This window comes from Electrona antarctica (genome assembly GCF_951216825.1).
Source record: "Electrona antarctica genome assembly, contig: scaffold_385, whole genome shotgun sequence".
NCBI lineage: Eukaryota > Metazoa > Chordata > Actinopteri > Myctophiformes > Myctophidae > Electrona > Electrona antarctica.
This window is the reverse complement of record NW_027638401.1, coordinates 58,952-79,939: the sequence shown is the minus strand read 5'-3', so window position 1 is coordinate 79,939 and position 20,988 is coordinate 58,952. Positions and strand designations below refer to the sequence as shown.

At 45.2% G+C, this 20,988-nt stretch overlaps 1 protein-coding gene across 1 annotated transcript in view; it reads left to right on the top strand.

Annotated features, from left to right (window-relative positions):
* LOC306918115 (anthrax toxin receptor 2-like) overlaps positions 1–20,988 on the top strand; it is a gene marked incomplete at its 3' end in the record, with an annotated part of 57,762 nt that overhangs the window by 7,428 nt on the left and 29,346 nt on the right. Inside the window, exons 2-7 of the mRNA XM_079530997.1 lie at positions 2,063–2,134; positions 13,729–13,800; positions 15,064–15,145; positions 16,420–16,524; positions 17,435–17,503; positions 19,411–19,491. Of these exons, the coding sequence (XP_079387123.1) occupies positions 2,063–2,134; positions 13,729–13,800; positions 15,064–15,145; positions 16,420–16,524; positions 17,435–17,503; positions 19,411–19,491 (481 nt within the window). The remainder of the gene's footprint in view (positions 1–2,062; positions 2,135–13,728; positions 13,801–15,063; positions 15,146–16,419; positions 16,525–17,434; positions 17,504–19,410; positions 19,492–20,988) is intronic.

Below are 20,988 nucleotides of genomic sequence, written 5' to 3'. Positions count from 1 at the left end.
TTTTGCAAAAAAAAAGGAGAAACACACCCAAACGAAGTTGGATTTATATTGTTGTCTTGTCACCCTAGTTGTATTTTATTTTATTCTATTAATTTTCAGTAATAGAATGCCTGCAGTTTCTATTAGCTTGGAGGTTTCTGAACTGCCCACAGCCCTCCTATGAGACACAGACTGGTTTCTGAACTGCCCACAGAGACACAGACTGGTTTCTGAACTGCCCACAGCCCTCCTATGAGACACAGACTGGTTTCTGAACTGCCCACAGCCCTCCTATGAGACACAGACTGGTTTCTGAACTGCCCACAGCACTCCTATGAGACACAGACTGGTTTCTGAACTGCCCACAGCCCTCTAGAGACACAGACTGGTTTCTGAACTGCCCACAGCACTCCTATGAGACAGACTGGTTTCTGAACTGCCCACAGCCCTCTAGAGACACAGACTGGTTTCTGAACTGCCCACAGCCCTCCTATGAGACACAGACTGGTTTCTGAACTACCCATAGCACTCCTATGAGACAGACTGGTTTCTGAACTGCCCACAGCCCTCCTATGAGACACATACTGGTTTCTGAACTGCCCACAGCCCTCCTATGAGACACAGACTGGTTTCTGAACTGCCCACAGCCCTCCTATGAGACACAGACTGGTTTCTGAACTGCCCACAGCCCGAGACACATACTGATTTCTGAACTGCCCACAGCCTTCCTATGAGACACAGACTGGTTTCTGAACTGCCCACAGCCCTCCTATGAGACACAGACTGGTTTCTGAACTGCCCACAGCCCTCCTATGAGACATCATTAGTGAGGACCAATAATATGAGGATAGTTTGAAAAGTGGTGAAGTGGTCCTTTGATACGATACGATACAACTTTGTCAGCTTGCACTGAAATTTGTTTTGCGTCCATGACGTCACCGTTCAAGATACAGACAAGACAGACACTACATTACAAAAGATAGATAAGAACATATCCTCCGGTTTACAGATTTTTGGTTTAAAAGCAGAACAGACTGGTGTACAAAAGAGTTCTTTAGTCTGTTTTTCTTCTATTTAGGGACTCTAAACCGCCTCATGGAGGGCAACAGTAATGTCTGACTGTACCTCGTGCTGGGCTAAGAAAGTATTCAATAGAAATAAATAAAATCACTTTGCATTGCAACACATTGTGGGCTTGTAGATGTTTTCGCTCCTATATTACGTGACACTCTCATACAGTGAAGTTACTTCGTACCTCGAGGTATAAAGTAGGGCACAGCTTCATGAAAAACAAACATTTAAATTATGAAATATGGAGATGCAAGGTTGTCTGTCCCGACAGCTACAATCCAGCGAGTACTGTAAACTACAGTACTTGCGTAACTGCTGTTACGCAACGAAGGAATACAGTTCCAATTCGATAAACAGCACGCTGCAGAAGGAAGAGTCAGTCCGTGGTTCTCGTACATTTTCATGTCGAGGTATTTGGCCGCAGAGACAGACCTCCATCTGAGAGGATTGTTATGCCTGCCTGGGACCCCAATTTGTCAAGCTATTTCCAAATGTCTCAAGAGTAGCCGATCTACAAGCTCACGACACATTGTGTGAGCTTGTACATCGTCTTATTTTTTCATGACTGTTTTGAGTTTTCTGATAAACCCTATGTTTCTATGTCAGTGGTGGTGCTCAAACAATTTCATGCCAAGGACCCCCAAAAAATTATATGTAATTTGCCGCCGACCCCCATCTGAAAATATGTGTTACAGGGAACCCCCCTCGCCCCAGAGGCAAAGATTTGAGTTAAAACGTTCGCTCTGAAAGAATATGAATATTCAAAGATTTGCGCCACATTTTCAAGATTTTTCAAAAAATAGCAGATCTACGATCTACTTGTAGATCTGCTATTTTTCAATAACTAAAGTATAACATATTGCTTAAAACAATCAAAAGGGGTTCCCGACCGTACAACAATTTGAGTACGTCTTCTTACACCACATCTGATGTACAGTATATATACTACAGTATCTGCACCTATATTCAGTATATACAACTAACTGTATACATTATACTTCCTGTGTTGCAGGTCCGGGAGTGTTGCTAAAGACTGGGGAGAGATTTACTCCTTTGTGAAGAATCTCACCGAGCGATTTGTCAGGTGAGTGGTTGCCAGCTGTTGCGTCGTTATTGTTCAAACTAAGGTTATCTAAAGTCCAATAAACAGGCTGTAAACACAAGTCAAGGGACCTTAAGAACTGCCATATTTTAACCGTTTCCGTCCGTAGGACGTGGCCACACGTCCTAGGGAATCCAACCGAGGGATGCATTGGACGTGTGTACACGTCCTAGCGCATCCTCAATGATATCAGGCGAGGGGAGAATATTCTGAATTTTTTCCTTTTTTTTTATTTTTCAGTCGGACACTCGGCCACCGTCCTTCGCGCTCTACGGCCATATTAGCTTCCCGTTGACTTAGCTGTTAGCGTGGCAGAAAGAATGCCTCGTCTCTCCTAATCCAGGGCGCTCTCCGTGGTTTTGATCTGATGGATATACTAGCGCTTCATTTCTGCTCCTCATCCGCCTCTCGTTCAAAATATGAACGCTTTTTGGATCATATATCGTATAAATTAAAACGATAGCAATGTAAGCTAGCAAAGTAAAGCAAACTATTTCTCAGTTTTTTTCCCGGATTGTTTCCGGGGGGTGGGTTTCAGAGTAAAAGCGGCCATGTTTTTCCGGCACCCCAGAGCTCCTATTTTGAAGGAATCCAGGGGCGCTGATTGTGTTAATGATTAGGCTACCGGGGATACATATCCCAAAATGAATGGGTCCACGTGATATGATATGAACAGAAAATGACATTGAATAAAAGCAGATACGACCTGTTATATCACGAATCAGATCATTCGCTCCATATCAGTCCGTTGGTCGGGGCGTCCCTTGAAGGGGCAGGGCCAGAGGTGTCGTCTGTCCTGGAGAGCTCTGACGTGTTCTTTACTTTTTCAGACACTATATAGAAATCTTTCTGTCTCTCTCTGACCTTGCTTAACCCATTTAGGCCTGACCTCAAAATTTAAAAAAAATCTTCTAAATCTTCCAGTTTTATGAAATAAATATTTTCACGATTTTTCAAAAATAGCAGACCTACAAGCTCGTAGCGCGCCACTCGGTGGCGCGCTATGAGCTTGTAGATCTGCTATTTTTCAATAGCTAAATTATAACATAATGTTTAAAACACCAAAAGGGGTTCCCGCCCAAAATGGGTTAAGCACAGCTAGAGGGTGCACACTCTTATAAGTAATGGTAACTGCTTAAAAGGTGTACTTTATCTCATCAGTGATGTAAATAGGGTGCGTTTTGCGTCCCAAAACGCACTTTATAGTTATGGGACGCAATAAACCATCAGCCTCTGCATCCTGTGGACGCAACTTTATCCTGGCTGCAGCTGCACTGAAGACTATGGCACTCTCTCGGTCACACACTGTTCTACGTGGAAGTCTAGCACTCTTTCGGTCACACACAGGCTGCAACATCGGGTCTCATCACAACCCAATGCGCGACCCGTGAAGTCGGGGGGGGAAATAATAAAAGAGAGAAAAGAAAAAGACGGAGTGACAAATCGTTAGCAACAAGCTATGCTAACAGACTAGTGGTGGTGGTGTTGGCTATTAGCTTGTTGCTGCTGCTGATTCAACGCACTGATTGAACTTCACTTCATGTCCGCCTGTAACGTGAACGAATCCTGACACCAGCGCTGCAAAAACAGACAGATCTACAAGCTCTCAACGCGCTGCAAACGGCGCTGCAGAGATGGGCGCATCTGCGGGTTCTCAACGCGTTTGTTTTTGCAGCGCTGGTGTCAGGGTTCGTTCACGTTGATCCTACAAGCTCTCAACACGTTGTAAACGGCGCTGCAGAGACAGGCGCATCTGCAGGTTCTCAACGCGCGAGCTTGTGAATCTGTCTTTTTTGCAGCTGCCATTCTTCCCCGTAGACAGGGACTCAAGTGACTTCTAAGTTCCACTTTTCCAAATAAATTATTTTACATCCACAATAAGTACAAGTACAATAATTGCAACTGCAACTTTTGGTTGGTATATTAAGCTATGTTAAATCCACTGTTGCCCACTATTAGTATTTCTTACTGAGTTGCGCTTGCTAATACTACTAGCCTACATAAAAAGATATACTGTATAGGCCTATTTGATATTTTTGAGTGGTGTAAACCACTCCTACAACTGGCTTTTGTGTGCAGAAAAAAATGAGCATGGTTGCTATGTTCAAAATAATTTCTGACGTAATTAAATCACACCCGGGTGAACTGGATGACCGTAGCAACCCATAGAGTATATATATAATAGAGACTGAACTGGCGCGAAGCTCCGCCCCCCCAGCTATTCATGTCAGTGGAAGTTGCTCAGTGGCGTTTTGAAGCACCCGGAAGACTGCCGGAAGTCCCTCCCAGGACTGAGTGACGTAGGGCAACTGAGCGCTCAACGTTAAAGCCCAGCTGCACGGGGTTTCCCGGTCATGAATCCACGGGTCCGCCTGTAGTCCCTCCTCCTACCACTAGGACCCAGAGCTTCAACGTTGGAAAGTCTGCCTGCCCCCTTGTAGCAACCATGCTAATTTTTCCTGCACAAAAAAAGCCAGTTGTGAAATCACATCCGGGTGTGATTTCATTACGTCAGACCACAGCTGATCATGCTATATAAAACCTTACACCACTCAGTTCACACGGGTGTGATTTTTATATATATATTTTATAAAAAATGTTTTATTATTATTTTTGAGTGGTGCAACCACTCCCTTACGGAGGTATGTGTGTGTCTGGGTATGAGCACAAAAATAGCATGGTTGTTTTTCACCATCTGTGCGCAACCTAACGCACACACAAACACACACGCACGTATTAACTGTATATATGATGCTTTTGGGGGGTGCCAATACATTACAGTGACAGTACAGTAGAGGGACCGCCACACGGTAACTCTGTCATTTCTCAACCGTTTCGGACGCGGCACGGCACGCCGGAACCGGCCCGGCCCCCTGGAACCCCCCCCCCCCCGCGAACCCCCTCACGGAGTTGCACCACTCACTTCACACAGGTGTGATTTTTTTTGGGACTCATAAGAATTTTTTGGGACTCATTTGAATGACCACCTGTGCATCCCGGGACCCATTACATTGAAAACCTATTTACATCACTGTCTCATTCGTGAGTGGCTCAGTCAGTCTGTTGCTTTTGGAGTGGACACCGTGAATGGGCCTGACGTTACACAGATCGGAGCTCAACAAACCATGTGCCACCCAGATTCGGCATAAACAAGGGACTAAATTATTTTCGCTACCATGCCACCAAAATGTGGAACGCCCTACCAACAGTCATTAAGACATGTGAATCCCTTGACTCCTTCAAAAACTGCTCTCAAAGGGCACCTATACGGACGGCTGCAATTCGAAACTGGCCCCCGTAAAATCTACTACTACTACTACTAATACTAATACTAATACTAATAATACTAATACTCATTTTAAAGTAAGATTAAGATTGCGTAACGTTTGGTGTCAAGCGGTGCGTGCCAGTTGGGTACAGACGGTGCAGAGACCCAGCCAGAACGGAGTGGTTGGTTGAAGAAAATAGCAAAAGGCGACAGGTGGGAGTGGGTGGCAGAGAGGAGCTGTCTTCTGGGCTGTGAGAATGGCCATTTGCAACCAGCAGTGTGGGGGGGGGGGGGGGGGGGGGGGGGGATCCAGATCCACAGAGAGAGAGAGAGAGAGGGGGAGGGAGAGAGAGAGAGAGAGAGAGAGCGAGAGAGCGAGTAAGGCGTCGAGGACCGTCTGCTAACCCATTAAGACCTGAGGCCGTTTCTAAAATAATTTTAGCGTTTGGAACAAACATGATCCAGTGTGTGGACTTTACCTTTCTTTGTGGATTCCTGACCTCGATCGGCCCGGGCGGGCACCGGGTTTTTAGTGTGTGGATGACGTGCGTGTGCTTTATTCTTAATCGAAATCTCAATCGAATCAGTGGTTCTCACACGTTTTTTTTGTAGCCAAGAGGACCCCCACACCCACATTGATATCCGGACCGCCCATCTGAAAACTCTTTGTGCCGCAGGGAGGGAGGGATCCCCCCCACAGAAGACAATATCCGTGTTAACCCATTTTGGGCGGGAACCCCTTTTGGTGTTAGCATTATGTTATGCTTTAGCTATTGAAAAATAGCAGATCTACAAGCTCATAGCGCGCCACCGAGTGGCGCGCTACGAGCTTGTAGGTCTGCTATTTTCGAAAAATCGAAGAACGACTGACATAGAAACATAGCTTTTTCAGAAAACTGTCAGGATGTAGAAGACATTTATAGAATCTGATCTCAGGTCAAAATGGGTTAAAAACAAGCGCTGCGAGCTTGCATCACGTCTGCAATTTTCTGTTTTTTAATGGCCGACGAACGCCGACGATCTAAAGGGACAACAGGGACGCTCTCCCGGGTTTTAGTGGGCTAAACAAAAGCCCAACAAAAGGAGCACTTCTGCTCCGCCATGTGGCGCGGCAAACCAGACCACTATCTCTGTAGCACAAGTAGCACCTCCTGTTCCTCCTGTGTGTCCCTGGCATCTTAATTCAATAATGTCACAGCGCAGAATTAATTAAAGTCTTGTACGTCTGAAGCCTAATTAACCGCTGAAACCCAGCATTCATCGTTGACCCCCCTCCCCTCCCCAGGGGATCTGTACTAGTCCCCCTTCTTTTTTTTACCCGCAATAGAAAATCGCTTTGGTCCGAAAGTATAGCTCACGATGCGACACATTGTAAATTGGCTCTCTACCTCTACCTCTTCGCCAAACATGCGAGGCGTTGTTAGCAAAAATGGCCAATCTACAAAAGAAAGCGAGTGAAACCTTTTCCATGGATTTCATAGATTGCTTCATAGACTTGTTTTAACCCATTTTGGGCGGGAACCCCTATTGAAAAATAGCAGATCTATTCTGCTATTTTTGAAAAATCGAAGAACGACTGACATGGAAACATAGCTTTTTCAGAAAACTGTCAGGATGTAGAAGACATTTTTAGAATCTGATCTCAGGTCAAAATGGGTTAACAGCACTGTCATTCATGTTTCATTTTATTTTATGTGTATCTTCAGACATTTAACCTCAAGACTAAACTTGACCTTTCACTTTGCACTTGGTCTTCTCTTTTTTCCCACTCTACCTCTTCGCCAAACATGCGAGGCGTTGTTAGCTTGTAGATCGGCTTAAGCTCTCCTCAGAATAGGGATACTACAGGGTTCAAGTGGTTCATGTAAAAAAAGAAATGAAATCCTATCGCACACATATTTGTCCCCCTAGGGGTCCCCGGACCCCCTGTTGGAGACCCCTGGACTTTTTGAAGTGGTTATAGCTTGCAGGAAGGAAGCGTGTGCGATCTGTGGCGCCGTCTATCTATTGCTGTGATCCCACGCCAAGTGTGTCCGTGTGGCTTAAAGATGGTGCTGTGACTGAGGGGGAGGACGTCGACACATGGTGACTACTGTAGGGCCATGTGTCATGTGGGTGACCACAGAATCGGCACCTCTCCTTATGCTCACTAAAACTCCCGACACACCCCTCCCACTCCCACTCCGCTCCTCTGAAGAAGAAGCAGCATCGGCTTCATGGGAAACGTTTTGAGTCGTGCATTATTCACACGCTTGTGTGCTCACAGAGGGTCCATCCGGTGACGCAATATTCTCAACCGCAATAATGTGGAACTTAGATCGTCAAAGTCAAAGCCGTACGATTAGTCACACACTTTACCGCAGTGAAATGTGCACTTTTGACCCATCTCTTGAGCGGTGAGCTGCAGCGTGCGGCCCCCAATTTGACCCGCCAATCCAACCCATTGATGCTGAGTGCCAAGCAGGGAAGCGTTGGGTCCCATTTTTACAGTATTTAATACTGAGACCCGGCCGGGGGATCGAACCTCCTGACCTCCCAGTTTCAGGGCGGACACTCTAACCACAAGGCCACTGTCTGGTTTTAACCATAGAAAGGTGGTTCTCAAACGTTTTCATCTTCCAGGACCCACTAAATGTATTTGTGACCAGGTCTAGCAAAATGGTCCTCATCTCGCCTATAATGAAAAGGCAGAAAATCTAAAATAAACTTGATTTTTTTTTGTTGTGATTTTCGTTTTTTTTCATATTAACACAGCTTGAATGTTGAAGAAGGTTTTCATTCCAACAGATTATTGATTTGGGCAAATTAAATGTATACATTTGTAAGTCAAAGTAGGCTAGCCAGCTCTAGGTGTTGAAATGTTGTGAACATTCAAAGGGGATTTTCTCAGCTTTGGGTAAAACGGCACAATCATTTTAAAATGGTCATATCTCCTTCAAATATCATCATTGAATGATACATCATATGAAAGCTTACATTCTGTACTTTAATAATCTGTAAAAAACTGAAAAATTACCCTGGTCGAGATGAGGGCCTATTTGCCAGACCCGTCACATTTGTACTTGACATCCACCCCCCCCCCCCCCCCCCCCCCTTCCATCTGAAAATGTTTTGTTCCAGGGACCCCCAGAAGAGAAGATTTGTGTTTAAATAAAATCAAAAAAATACATTTTCTATATTTGAATAAGAAATGAACAAAAGAAAATGCTCGCCTTGTAGATCGGCCGTTTTTGAATAGCCAACTTTGAAAAAGTGATTAAGATGACTGTGATGCTGTATTAACACATTTTGGCCTGACCTCAAAATTAAAATCCTCCAGTTTTCTGAAATACATATTTTCACGATTTAGAACAAATAGCAAACCTACAAGCTCGTAGCGCGCCACTCGAGCTTGTAGATCTGCTATTTTTCAATAGCTAAATTATAACATAATGTTTAAAACACCAAAATGGGTTCCCGCCCAAAATGGGTTAACACATTTAGCTGAGGACCCCCTGGTGGAATGCAAGACAGATGGAAAAATATTTACCCAAGATGTTTTTAAATGCAAGTCTGTTTTGTGTTATAAGTACATTTCTTTTAGGTAGTTTTGCATTGTATTTTTTCCATTTATTTTCCTTTTTTAAAGCTTTCGGGTTTAATTTTAGTTTTAGCAAGAACCCTGTTTTTATTTGTCTGGACTGTGGAGTTGACATTGTCGCTGAGATGACATTTTCCTAATCAGGACTATTTATTTATGTATTATTTGTTGCATATTCTCTGCTTCCTATAAGCGCGTTTGTAGCCTGGAACTCACCTATGCTTTCTATGGCATAGGCAGCTCCCGGCAGCGAGTTTTTTATTCCTAGGATGGCTGTGGTTTTCGAGGAATTTGGAGCGCTGTGATTGGTTGTCAGTGGAGTAGGAAGCGCTGGGCTGTGTTTTGGACCGCACACAAGTGTTTATGCCTACTAGTACTCTATGACTAGTACTAACCCTATCTCTAACTCTAACCTAAACATAACCGCAAGCAGGGGAGCAACGCACCCCTCACCAACCTTAATCCAAAAACTATTAACGTACCCCTCACCAACCTTAATCCAATCTTTTTAATGCACCCCTCACCAACCTTAATCCAAAAACTACTAACCCTATCTCTAACTCTAACCTAAACATAACCGCAAGCAGGGGAGCAACGCATCCCTCACCAACCTTAATCCAATCTTTTTAATGCACCCCTCACCAACCTTAATCCAAAAACTACTAACCCTATCTCTAACTCTAACCTAAACATAACCGCAAGCAGGGGAGCAACGCATCCCTCACCAACCTTAATCCAAAAACTATTAACGTACCCCTCACCAACCTTAATCCAAAAACTATTAAAAATTCCGTGGTAGTAAAAGAGGTGGTGGCAGTGGGGCGCGAACAGGTGAAGCATGGTATTACAAGTCGGCGTAGTAATCCACTAGGCTAGCGAGGCAGCTGGCAGAATAGGGTTTTGTGTTTGTATTAGAAGGTGAGGTTCCGCCCGCGCGGGAGGCGCTTTCCTTGGTTACTAGTAGTAGGGCGGGGCTTCGCCCCGCCCTACTACTAGTGGCCGGAGTGGTAAAACGAGCGCTCCTAACCTGAGCTATCCTAGGAATAAAAAATTTGCCTCCCGGCAGGATCTGCCGGCAGAAACGACAGACGATCAGAAATCAGCAGAGTGAGAGATGTTTGGGCTACTCTATGCCAATTTGAAGTGGACTCGGACCCAGACTTTTTTTTCTCCCTGGAAATAAAAACGTCTGGGTTTCCGAGGCTAGCGCGTTTGTGATATATACGTTGATCATTTGAGGTCGTATATATATATATATTTACTCCTGCAAACAGCTGTGTTTGCAAAAAAAAAAGCTCCTCCCAAGTTTGCAAGGCAAGGCAGTCTGAGGAGCCTCTTTATGACACGGGTTGAGTTTGCAAGGCAAGGCAGTTTGAGGAGCCTCTTATCTGACGGGTTGAGGAATGACTGCGGCCACAGGATAAACAGCCACGGCTGATTCATACACGCCGTCGCGTCGCGCTTTGACGCCTCGTGAGCTTGTAGATCGGCCATTTTCAGCGCGCGACACTCGACCGTAAGCCCTGCAAACGTACAGTACAGTACGCGGTAGTGACACATGTCTCCGGATGACTGTTCACTTCACACCTCGAAAAATGTGTGTGTGTGTGTGTGTGTGTGTGTGACTCATCGTCATGACAACAACCCGCTGCTTCTTCCTGTTGCGTGTTCTTAATGAATCACTTCCTCAGTCCACAGGACGTCTCGCCCAGGTGGGCGTGGTCTTGAGGTTATAGGTTTAGGCCTAGTTTTTTGTGAGGTTAATGTTTAGGGTTAGTTTTTGTGAGGTTAAGGTTTAGGGTTATTTTTTGTGAGGTTAAGGTTTAGGCCTAGTTTTTTGTGAGGTTAATGTTTAGGGTTAGTTTTTGTGAGGTTAAGGTTTAGGGTTAGTTTTTGTGAGGTTTAGGGTTAGTTTTTGTGAGGTTAAGGTTTAGGGTTAGTTTTTGTGAGGTTTAGGGTTAGTTTTTGTGAGGTTAAGGTTTAGGCCTAGTTTTTGTGAGGTTAAGGTTTAGGCCTAGTTTTTTGTGAGGTTAATGTTTAGGGTTAGTTTTTGTGAGGTTAAGGTTTAGGGTTAGTTTTTGTGAGGTTAAGGTTTAGGCCTAGTTTTTTGTGAGGTTAATGTTTAGGGTTAGTTTTTGTGAGGTTAAGGTTTAGGGTTAGTTTTTGTGAGGTTTAGGGTTATTTTTGTGAGGTTAAGGTTTAGGGTTAGTTTTTGTGAGGTTTAGGGTTAGTTTTTGTGAGGTTAAGGTTTAGGCCTAGTTTTTTGTGAGGTTAATGTTTAGGGTTAGTGTTTGTGAGGTTAAGGTTTAGGGTTAGTTTTTGTGAGGTTAAGGTTTAGGCCTAGTTTTTCTGAGGTTAAGGTTTAGGCCTAGTTTTTCTGAGGTTAAGGTTTAGGCCTAGTTTTTGTGAGGTTAAGGTTTAGGCCTAGTTTTTGTGAGGTTAAGGTTTAGGCCTAGTTTTTTGTGAGGTTAATGTTTAGGGTTAGTGTTTGTGAGGTTAAGGTTTAGGGTTAGTTTTTGTGAGGTTAAGGTTTAGGCCTAGTTTTTCTGAGGTTAAGGTTTAGGCCTAGTTTTTCTGAGGTTAAGGTTTAGGCCTAGTTTTTGTGAGGTTAAGGTTTAGGGTTAGTTTTTGTGAGGTTAAGGTTTATGGTTAGTTTTTGTGAGGTTTAGGTTTAGTTTTTGTGAGGTTAAGGTTTAGGCCTAGTTTTTGTGAGGTTGAGGTTTAAGGTTAGTTTTTGTGAGGTTAAGGTTTAGGGTTAGTTTTTGTGAGGTTAAGGTTTAGGGTTAGTTTTTGTGAGGTTAAGGTTTAGGGTTAGTTTTTTGTGAGGTTAATGTTTAGGGTTAGTTTTTGTGAGGTTAAGGTTTAGGGTTAGTTTTTGTGAGGTTAAGGTTTAGGGTTAGTTTTTGTGAGGTTAATGTTTAGGGTTAGTTTTTGTGAGGTTAAGGTTTAGGGTTAGTTTTTGTGAGGTTAAGGTTTAGGGTTAGTTTTTGTGAGGTTAAGGTTTAGGGTTAGTTTTTGTGAGGTTAAGGTTTAGGGTTAGTTTTTGTGAGGTTAAGGTTTAGGGTTAGTTTTTGTGAGGTTAAGGTTTAGGGTTAGTTTTTGTGAGGTTAAGGTTTAGGGTTAGTTTTTGTGAGGTTAAGGTTTAGGCCTAGTTTTTGTGAGGTTAATGTTTAGGGTTAGTTTTTGTGAGGTTAAGGTTTAGGCCTAGTTTTTCTGAGGTTAAGGTTTAGGCCTAGTTTTTGTGAGGTTAAGGTTTTTTCAGAAAACTGTCATGATTTAGAACATTGCTTCCCATTTCCCAACCTTTTTATACTGTAGTACCACCTCAGAAAATATGTGGCTCTCCATCCAAGTACCACCATAATAACTGATGTTAAAATACAGGAGCGTATACCTGCCCTTGTTTTTTCCATTCCTATAAGCCAAAACTTATTCTAATCACTAATCAGCACAACTGATGATATTTCTAATGTGATTAATCCGTTCTCAAATCTTCTATTAACGTCTAGGTGTCATGCCCATTTCAGCACGGCTGGATATAGCCTTTTTCTACCAATTGCTTGGTCAGAAGAATATACCTGTAGTAATATTTAATTCCACTTTTGTCTTTTTTTCACCTTTTTTGGAGAGTGTGTGTACCACCAGAGGGGGGCTCAAGTACCACCAGTGGTACCAGTACCAGTGGTTGGGAACCTCTGATTTAGAAAACATGTGTAGAATCAGATCTCAGGTCTAAATGTGTTGTGTGTTTCTTCCTCTGTGTCTCTGCAGCCCCATCATGAGGGTGTCCTTCATGGTGTTCTAATGGGTTGTGTGTTTCTTCCCTGTGTCTCTGCAGCCCCATCATGAGGGTGTCCTTCATGGTGTTCTAATGGGTTGTGTGTCTCTGCAGCCCCATCATGAGGGTGTCCTTCATGGTGTTCTAATGGGTTGTGTGTCTCTGCAGCCCCATCATGAGGGTGTCCTTCATGGTGTTCTAATGGGTTGTGTGTCTCTGCAGCCCCATCATGAGGGTGTCCTTCATGGTGTTCTAATGGGTTGTGTTTCTTCCCCTGTGTCTCTGCAGCCCCATCATGAGGGTGTCCTTCATGGTGTTCTAATGGGTTGTGTGTTTCTTCCCCTGTGTCTCTGCCTCCCCATCATGAGGGTGTCCTTCATGGTGTTCTAATGGGTTGTGTTTCTACCCCTGTGTCTCTGCAGCCCCATCATGAGGGTGTCCTTCATGGTGTTCTAATGGGTTGTGTTTCTTCCTCTGTGTCTCTACAGCCCCATCATGAGGGTGTCCTTCATGGTGTTCTAATGGGTTGTGTTTCTTCCTCTGTGTCTCTGCAGCCCCATCATGAGGGTGTCCTTCATGGTGTTCTAATGGGTTGTGTTTCTTCCTCTGTGTCTCTGCAGCCCCATCATGAGGGTGTCCTTCATGGTGTTCTAATGGGTTGTGTTTCCTCCTCTGTGTCTCTGCAGCCCCAGCATGAGGGTGTCCTTCATGGTGTTCTAATGGGTTGTGTTTCTTCCTCTGTGTCTCTGCAGCCCCATCATGAGGGTGTCCTTCATGGTGTTCTAATGGGTTGTGTTTCTTCCTCTGTGTCTCTGCAGTCCCAGCATGAGGGTGTCCTTCATGGTGTTCTAATGGGTTGTGTTTCTTCCTCTGTGTCTCTGCAGCCCCATCATGAGGGTGTCCTTCATGGTGTTCTAATGGGTTGTGTTTCTTCCTCTGTGTCTCTGCAGTCCCAGCATGAGGGTGTCCTTCATCGTGTTCTCGGCTCGAGCTGAAGTCCTCCTGCCTCTCACCGGAGACGAGTATGAGACACACACACACACACACGCACAAACACACACACACACACACACACACACACACACACACACACCGTTGCGCAATCCTCAATGTTGCGCAACAGTGGGAAAATGTTCCCCCCTTGTTTAGCCGACGACAACGAAAATCTTAAAACGTTAATAACCTGCGATCTAAATCATCCCGTCTAATTATAAAAAAAGATTATGTGTTAGACGAGCCCCCGCTGTCCAGTCGCTAGTCGCGTTAGATTTAATCTTACGTCCCGTTGTTGTCGATCGCATCAAGAGTGTTTTGGCTACACTTCGCTGCTACAGCCACATCCGGGACAACATCCGGTCCGTCGGTAAAAGTGCTCCGGGGCGCTATAAACACTGGGAACATTTTATGAATGGATTAAATAACCCCGGGCAATAAATGTGTTAATCCCAACGATTTTGTAACCCGGTGCCTTATTGTCTAAGCTGTAATCATGCCCGCTACTCTCCCTCTGCCAACCTGGGGAGAGCCCCGAACTGAGCTCATGCTTCCTCGCAATGCATGAGGATATGAGCAGGCCGCTGCCTATCACCCTAACCCAATGCATGAGGAGATGAGCAGGCCGCTGCCTATCACCCGACAGCGTCACTAAAGAACCCATGATCCATTTATTTTCCGGGTGTAAGAAAAGATGTCACAAAAAAAACCTTTTTATCATTTTTTTTTTTACAATTAATAAGGGTCTGAAAAACACTGGCGGTTTTGTAAGAATTAATTCACACACAGTAGATACCCTGGATCAGTCCCATTAGGGAAAAACCAGGGATCAGTCCCATTATGGAAAGACCAGGGATCAGTCCCATTGGGGAAAGACCAGGGATCAGTCCCATTGGGGAAAGACCAGGGATCAGTCCCATTGGGGAAATACCAGGGATCAGTCCCATTGGGGAAAGACCAGGGATCAGTCCCATTAGGGAAAGACCAGGGATCAGTCCCATTAGGGAAAGACCAGGGCCACACAATCCGTTTCTCCAGAACTACTGGGAGGTAGACCAATCTGGCGTGTGGAAGGACTAGGGCAGGCTCTGTGGGTTGACTCCTTTCTGGGCCCCTCCTAATACGTCCCACCAGGTCCACTCCTGCTCTCACCAGGCCCAGGACCCGTGCGTTGCACCAGATTCCCAGCACCAGACTCTTCCATACAGATTGTACAAAATTGCATTTTATTCATTCAAATAAATAAAAAAATACTTCCATGTTGCCTCTTTAAAGTGTGTGTCTGTTTCCAGACGGGAGATCGAGGAGGGCCTGCAGCGTCTCCACGACGTGCGACCAGCAGGTGAAACATACATGCATGAGGGCATCAAAGAGGTACAGTAATATTAACCCATTTAGACCTACGTTTGATTCTACAAAATAATGTCTTCTAAATCATGAAAGTTTTCTGAAAAACCCATGTTTCTATGTCAGTGGTGTTCAACCTTTTTCACATCAAGGACCCCCAGAATTATCTGTAATTGGCCGCCGACCCCCATCTGAAAATATGTTGTTCCAGGGACCCCCCCCAGGAGCAAAGATTTGAGTTAAAAACGAAAAGATTATATATATTCAAAGATTTGCGCCAAATTTTCACAAGTGCCGCACTCGTAGCGTGGCACTCGGTGCCGTACTACGAGCTTGTAGATCTGCTAAAATGAAACCAAAAATGAAACCAAATGGACCTTTATACGGGTCCATTTGGTTTAATTTTACGCTTTCAAGAGTTAAAGATCTATAAGGGTCCATTTGGTTACCAACTGTTCATCATTTAGCTGCATGGGGACCACCTGGAACCCCCTCAAGGACCACCGGTGGTCCCCGGACCACTGGTTGAAAACCACTGCTCTTAAAGTTTGGAGCACCCCGAGTTGTAGATATTTCTCTGCCTCAGCAGTGATAATGTTACATTGGTCAGGCAGCACAATCACAATGTAATCATTGTTCTTCATGTTTGGTAGGATTACACCAGGGCTCCACCGGGCGCGTCAGCGTCGCGTCAGCGTCGCGTCTCCGTCACCGCCAGGGAATGTTCCCTTTTTAATCAATGAAGGGTGGCTCCACTGCCCGAGTTGCGTTGCGTTGACGGAGACGCGACGCGTGCATTAAAATTGAACCGGTGCGTTTTTTGACACACGCGACGGAGACGCAACGCGCCCGGTGGAGCCCTGGTGTTAGTTGGTGTTTGTTATTCCTTTTGCTTCTTTCTTTGTGTTGCCCCATATCTTCTTATTTCTTAAATTAACAACAGAGCAATATTTCACACCACAGACTCCAGTCCAGATCCGTACTTTACATTTACACCAGTGTGTGGGACCCTCATGCAGGCCTCAGTCCAGATCCGTACTTTACATTTACACCAGTGTGTGGGACCCTCATGCAGGCCTCAGTCCAGATCCGTACTTTACATTTACACCAGTGTGTGGGACCCTCATGCAGGCCTCAGTCCAGATCCGTACTTTACATTTACACCAGTGTGTGGGACCCTCATGCAGGCCTCAGTCCAGATCCGTACTTTACATTTACACCAGTGTGTGGGACCCTCATGCAGGCCTCAGTCCAGATCCGTAAACTTTACATTTACACCAGTGTGTTGGACCCTCATGCAGGCCTCAGTCCAGATCCGTGCGCAGACCACCAAGTCGTCCAGCATCATCCTGGCGCTGACCGACGGCAAGCTGGACGTGTACATCCACGACATGACCGTGAAGGAGGTGAGCTTAAACACGCACACAACACTAAACGTGTTATACCGGTAATTTCTCATCAAGAGCCTGCACTGTAAATCTATCTAGTTTCAATTTAACTCTGAGAGTGTACAAATTAAACAGTGTGTTTAACAGTGGATAAAGTCTTTATCTTATTTGAGCCTGAACTCTATATAAAGATAGCATGGTGTACACTGTCACTGTACACCAGGGGTTCTCAACGTTTTTGGCCGGGGACCCTCGGAAATGCTTTGGCAATGTCTCGGGACCCCCGCCCCGCCCCCTCCCGACCCCCAATATAAATTGACTGCTACAATAACCTTAAACCATTTTGGGCGGGAACCCCTTTTGGTGTTTTAAGCATTGTTATAATTTAGCTATTGAAAAATAGCAGATCTACAAGCTCATAGCGCTCCACCGAGTGGCGCGCTACGAGCTTGTAGGTCTGCTATTTTTGAAAAATCGTGAAAATAAAATTTAAAAAAGAATCTTTTTTTTTTTTTTTTTTTTTTTTAAATAATTTGGGGACCCCCCAAACTAATTTGGCGACCCCCCGAGGGGTCGCGACCCATGGGTTGAGAACCCCTGCTGTACACAACAGTATATTGGTTGTGTTTTCGTGTTGCATTAAGCTGCTTACACACTGACATGAATTGCAGGCCGACCAAGCAAGGCAGTACGGTGCTCGGGTGTACTGCGTGTTGCATTAAGCTGCTTAATGAATGAATTGCAGGCCGACCAAGCAAGGCAGTACGGTGCTCAGGTGTTCTAATGGGTTGTGTTTCTTCCTGCAGGCCGACCAAGCAAGGCAGTACGGTGCTCGGGTGTTCTAATGGGTTGTGTTTCTTCCTGCAGGCCGACCAAGCAAGGCAGTACGGTGCTCGGGTGTTCTAATGGGTTGTGTTTCTTCCTGCAGGCCGACCAAGCAAGGCAGTACGGTGCTCGGGTGTACTGCGTGGGAATCAAGGACTTTGATGAGCAGCAGGTGAGCAGACTGACAGACGGCCGAGTGTGTCTATTTTATTTTTATAGGCTAGTAAGAAACAAAGCTGCAGCTAATGTGACCAGATTTGACTGAGAGCCTGCCATCGCGCAAATTACAGCTTTTCACCAGAGGAGAAAAAGTTATTTTTATTTTTTTCCCCCAAAATGAGTTTATAGCACAGGCAGACTCTTCACATACTAGAGCATGTCTGAAATAAGTGTCAGAGCTGAAATCGACATGTAAATATGAAATAAATGCTTAAACATGTAGCTAGGTGTAATGTTAGAGACCACAGAAGTGAACCTTTCAAGCCTGTTTTCTCAACTCGCTGTTTTCTGCAAGACATAACTCTATGAGCCATATCTCCAAAACTGGTGGGTCAAACTGAACAACCAATATGTCAATTTGAAGCTATGATTCCCTGCTTTCATATGCCATGAAAAAACGAAAATTCAAAAAAATCCAATGGATTTTTGGTCTGTTAAGTTAGAGTTAGGTGTACCCAGAGAGAGAGAGAGAGAGAGAGAGACACGGTTTGGTCTCGCTGTTGGCTGTAGTTCCAAACATTGGAACTTCCTCATTCCATTCTTACAATGGGAGTCAGTCTATGCTAGTGACGTAACTCTCCTCTGCCCATGGGTCCGGGTGTGACGTAACTCTCCTCTGCGGGTGTGTCACTGGTGGTCAATGTTACATCGAACACACCCACTATTGATTAGCTGCAGCTGTGTTCATAGTGTACGCTTTCAGTCTTATCCAAGACGGAAATATAGCACGACATGCTATCTCCGGTTTACTTCCTGCATCTGTGTGAAGTGGACGGACAGGAGAGGGGGTGGGGGGGGGGGGGGGGGGGGGGGGGGGGGAGCAGGTTGGAGTCTATTCATTCCAATGGAAACGTGAACACAGCTTCTGAAAGAGGAGTGCCGTGATTTTTTTTACTTTTTCTGTTTTTATTTTATTTTATATATATTAAGTTTTATCCCACGATTTTGCAACCCATTTTTTTCCACCCAGTGTCAATTATCTAATGTAATCCTGGGCGCTACACTTCCTCTGCCAACCTGGGGAGGCAGCGGACTGACCTCATGCTTCCTTCTATGCATGAGGAGTCCAAGCTGCTTCTTTTCACCTGACAGGGGAGAGTTCCCCCGGTTGGACCCCGCCTCGGGTATGGGCACTGATGACGTGGAGCGCCCACAGCGAGAATCGAACCCAGGACCTTCTAGCTGTGAGGCGACAGCACTACCGCCTGTGCCACCGTGCCCCACTTTTTCTGTTTTGTATGTGTCTATGGAGTGCCCAAGACGTCCACAGACGTCCTGGGAATTACCGCTATGCGGTGCCCAGGACGTCTGTGGACGTCTTTGAAAAAGACGTCCACAGACGACATACATTCAGTTCAGGTGGTGCGTTTCGAGCTTGTGGATTTGCTACTTTTGATGCTTTCGTGTGCCTCTGATTTTGAAAATGTACTGTACTGTACTGTACTGTACTGTACTGTACTGTACTGTACTGTACTGTACTGTACTGTACTGTACTGTACAAACCCTCCTCCCTGGCCTGTGTGTCTGTGTGTTAGGCTGTGCAACAGTGTTGGTATTGAACAAACGCCATAACGCCATTTTCGTGCTCGGACACAGCCAGGGACACAGGGACAGACCCAGCCACACACACAGCTGTCTATAGGAGTGGTTAATTGCACCACTCAAAAACACACATAGCTGTCTATAGGAGTGGTTACACCACTCAAAAACACACACAGCTGTCTATAGGAGTGGTTAATTGCACCACTCAAAAACAACACACAAAGTTAAGAATATGGAGATTGGAGGTTTCTGTCCGACATCGATACAACTTTCACTGACGTTGTTGTTGGTGCTTTTCCTTCCTCTCCTCTGAAACAGCTGGGCGAGATCGCAGACACCCAGAACCAAGTGTTCCCTGTCAAAGACGGCTTCCATGCACTCAAAGGCATCGTCAACTCGGTGAGTCCCTCCGCTGTTTCTCCATCGGTCAACTCTGAAGAAGAAGAAGAATCTGTGTGTTTGTTCAGTTTGTTCTTTTAGCATCCTCATTGGCTACACCCCAAACTGGGGGGGGGGGGGGGGGGGGGGGTCCCCCGATGATTAGCTTAATTATTTCTTTCCCATGTCCGTATCGTACCCCGACGCTATAGGGCAGGGGTTCTCAACGTTTTTGGCCGGGGACCCCCGGAAATGCTTTGGCAATGTCTCGGGACCCCCGCCCCGCCCCCTCCCGACCCCCAATATAAATTGACTGCTACAATAACCTTAAACCATTTTGGGCGGGAACCCCTTTTGGTGTTTTAAGCATTGTTATAATTTAGCTATTGAAAAATAGCAGATCTACAAGCTCATAGCGCGCCACCGAGTGGCGCGCTACGAGCTTGTAGGTCTGCTATTTTTGAAAAATCGTGAAAATAAAATTTAATTTTCTTTGGCGCCCCCCCCCGAGGGGTCGCGACCCACGGGTTGAGAACCCCTGCTATAGGGGACGTCATCCAACTTGTTGAAAATAGCAGAGTGTGAGCTTGTAGGTCTGCATGCAAACCAAGTGTAACATGACTTATACTGGATCTCTTGTCCACTAGGCCCTTCCTAACATTTATACTGGATCTCTTGTCCACTAGGCCCTTCCTAACATTTATACTGGATCTCTTGTCCACTAGGCCCTTCCTAACATTTATACTGGATCTCTTGTCCACTAGGCCCTTCCTAACATTTATACTGGATCTCTTGTCCACTAGGCCCTTCCTAACATTTATACTGGATCTCTTGTCCACTAGGCCCTTCCTAACATTTATACTGGATCTCTTGTCCACTAGGCCCTTCCTAACATTTATACTGGATCTCTTGTCCACTAGGCCCTTCCTAACATTTATACTGGATCTCTTGTCCACTAGGCCCTTCCTAACATTTATACTGGATCTCTTGTCCACTAGGCCCTTCCTAACATTTATACTGGATCTCTTGTCCACTAGGCCCTTCCTAACATTTATACTGGATCTCTTGTCCACTAGGCCCTTCCTAACATTTATACTGGATCTCTTGTCCACTAGGCCCTTCCTAACATTTATACTGGATCTCTTGTCCACTAGGCCCTTCCTAACATTTATACTGGATCTCTTGTCCACTAGGCCCTTCCTAACATTTATACTGGATCTCTTGTCCACTAGGCCCTTCCTAACATTTATACTGGATCTCTTGTCCACTAGGCCCTTCCTAACATTTATACTGGATCTCTTGTCCACTAGGCCCTTCCTAACATTTATACTGGATCTCTTGTCCACTAGGCCCTTCCTAACATTTATACTGGATCTCTTGTCCACTAGGCCCTTCCTAACATTTATACTGGATCTCTTGTCCACTAGGCCCTTCCTAACATTTATACTGGATCTCTTGTCCACTAGGCCCTTCCTAACATTTATACTGGATCTCTTGTCCACTAGGCCCTTCCTAACA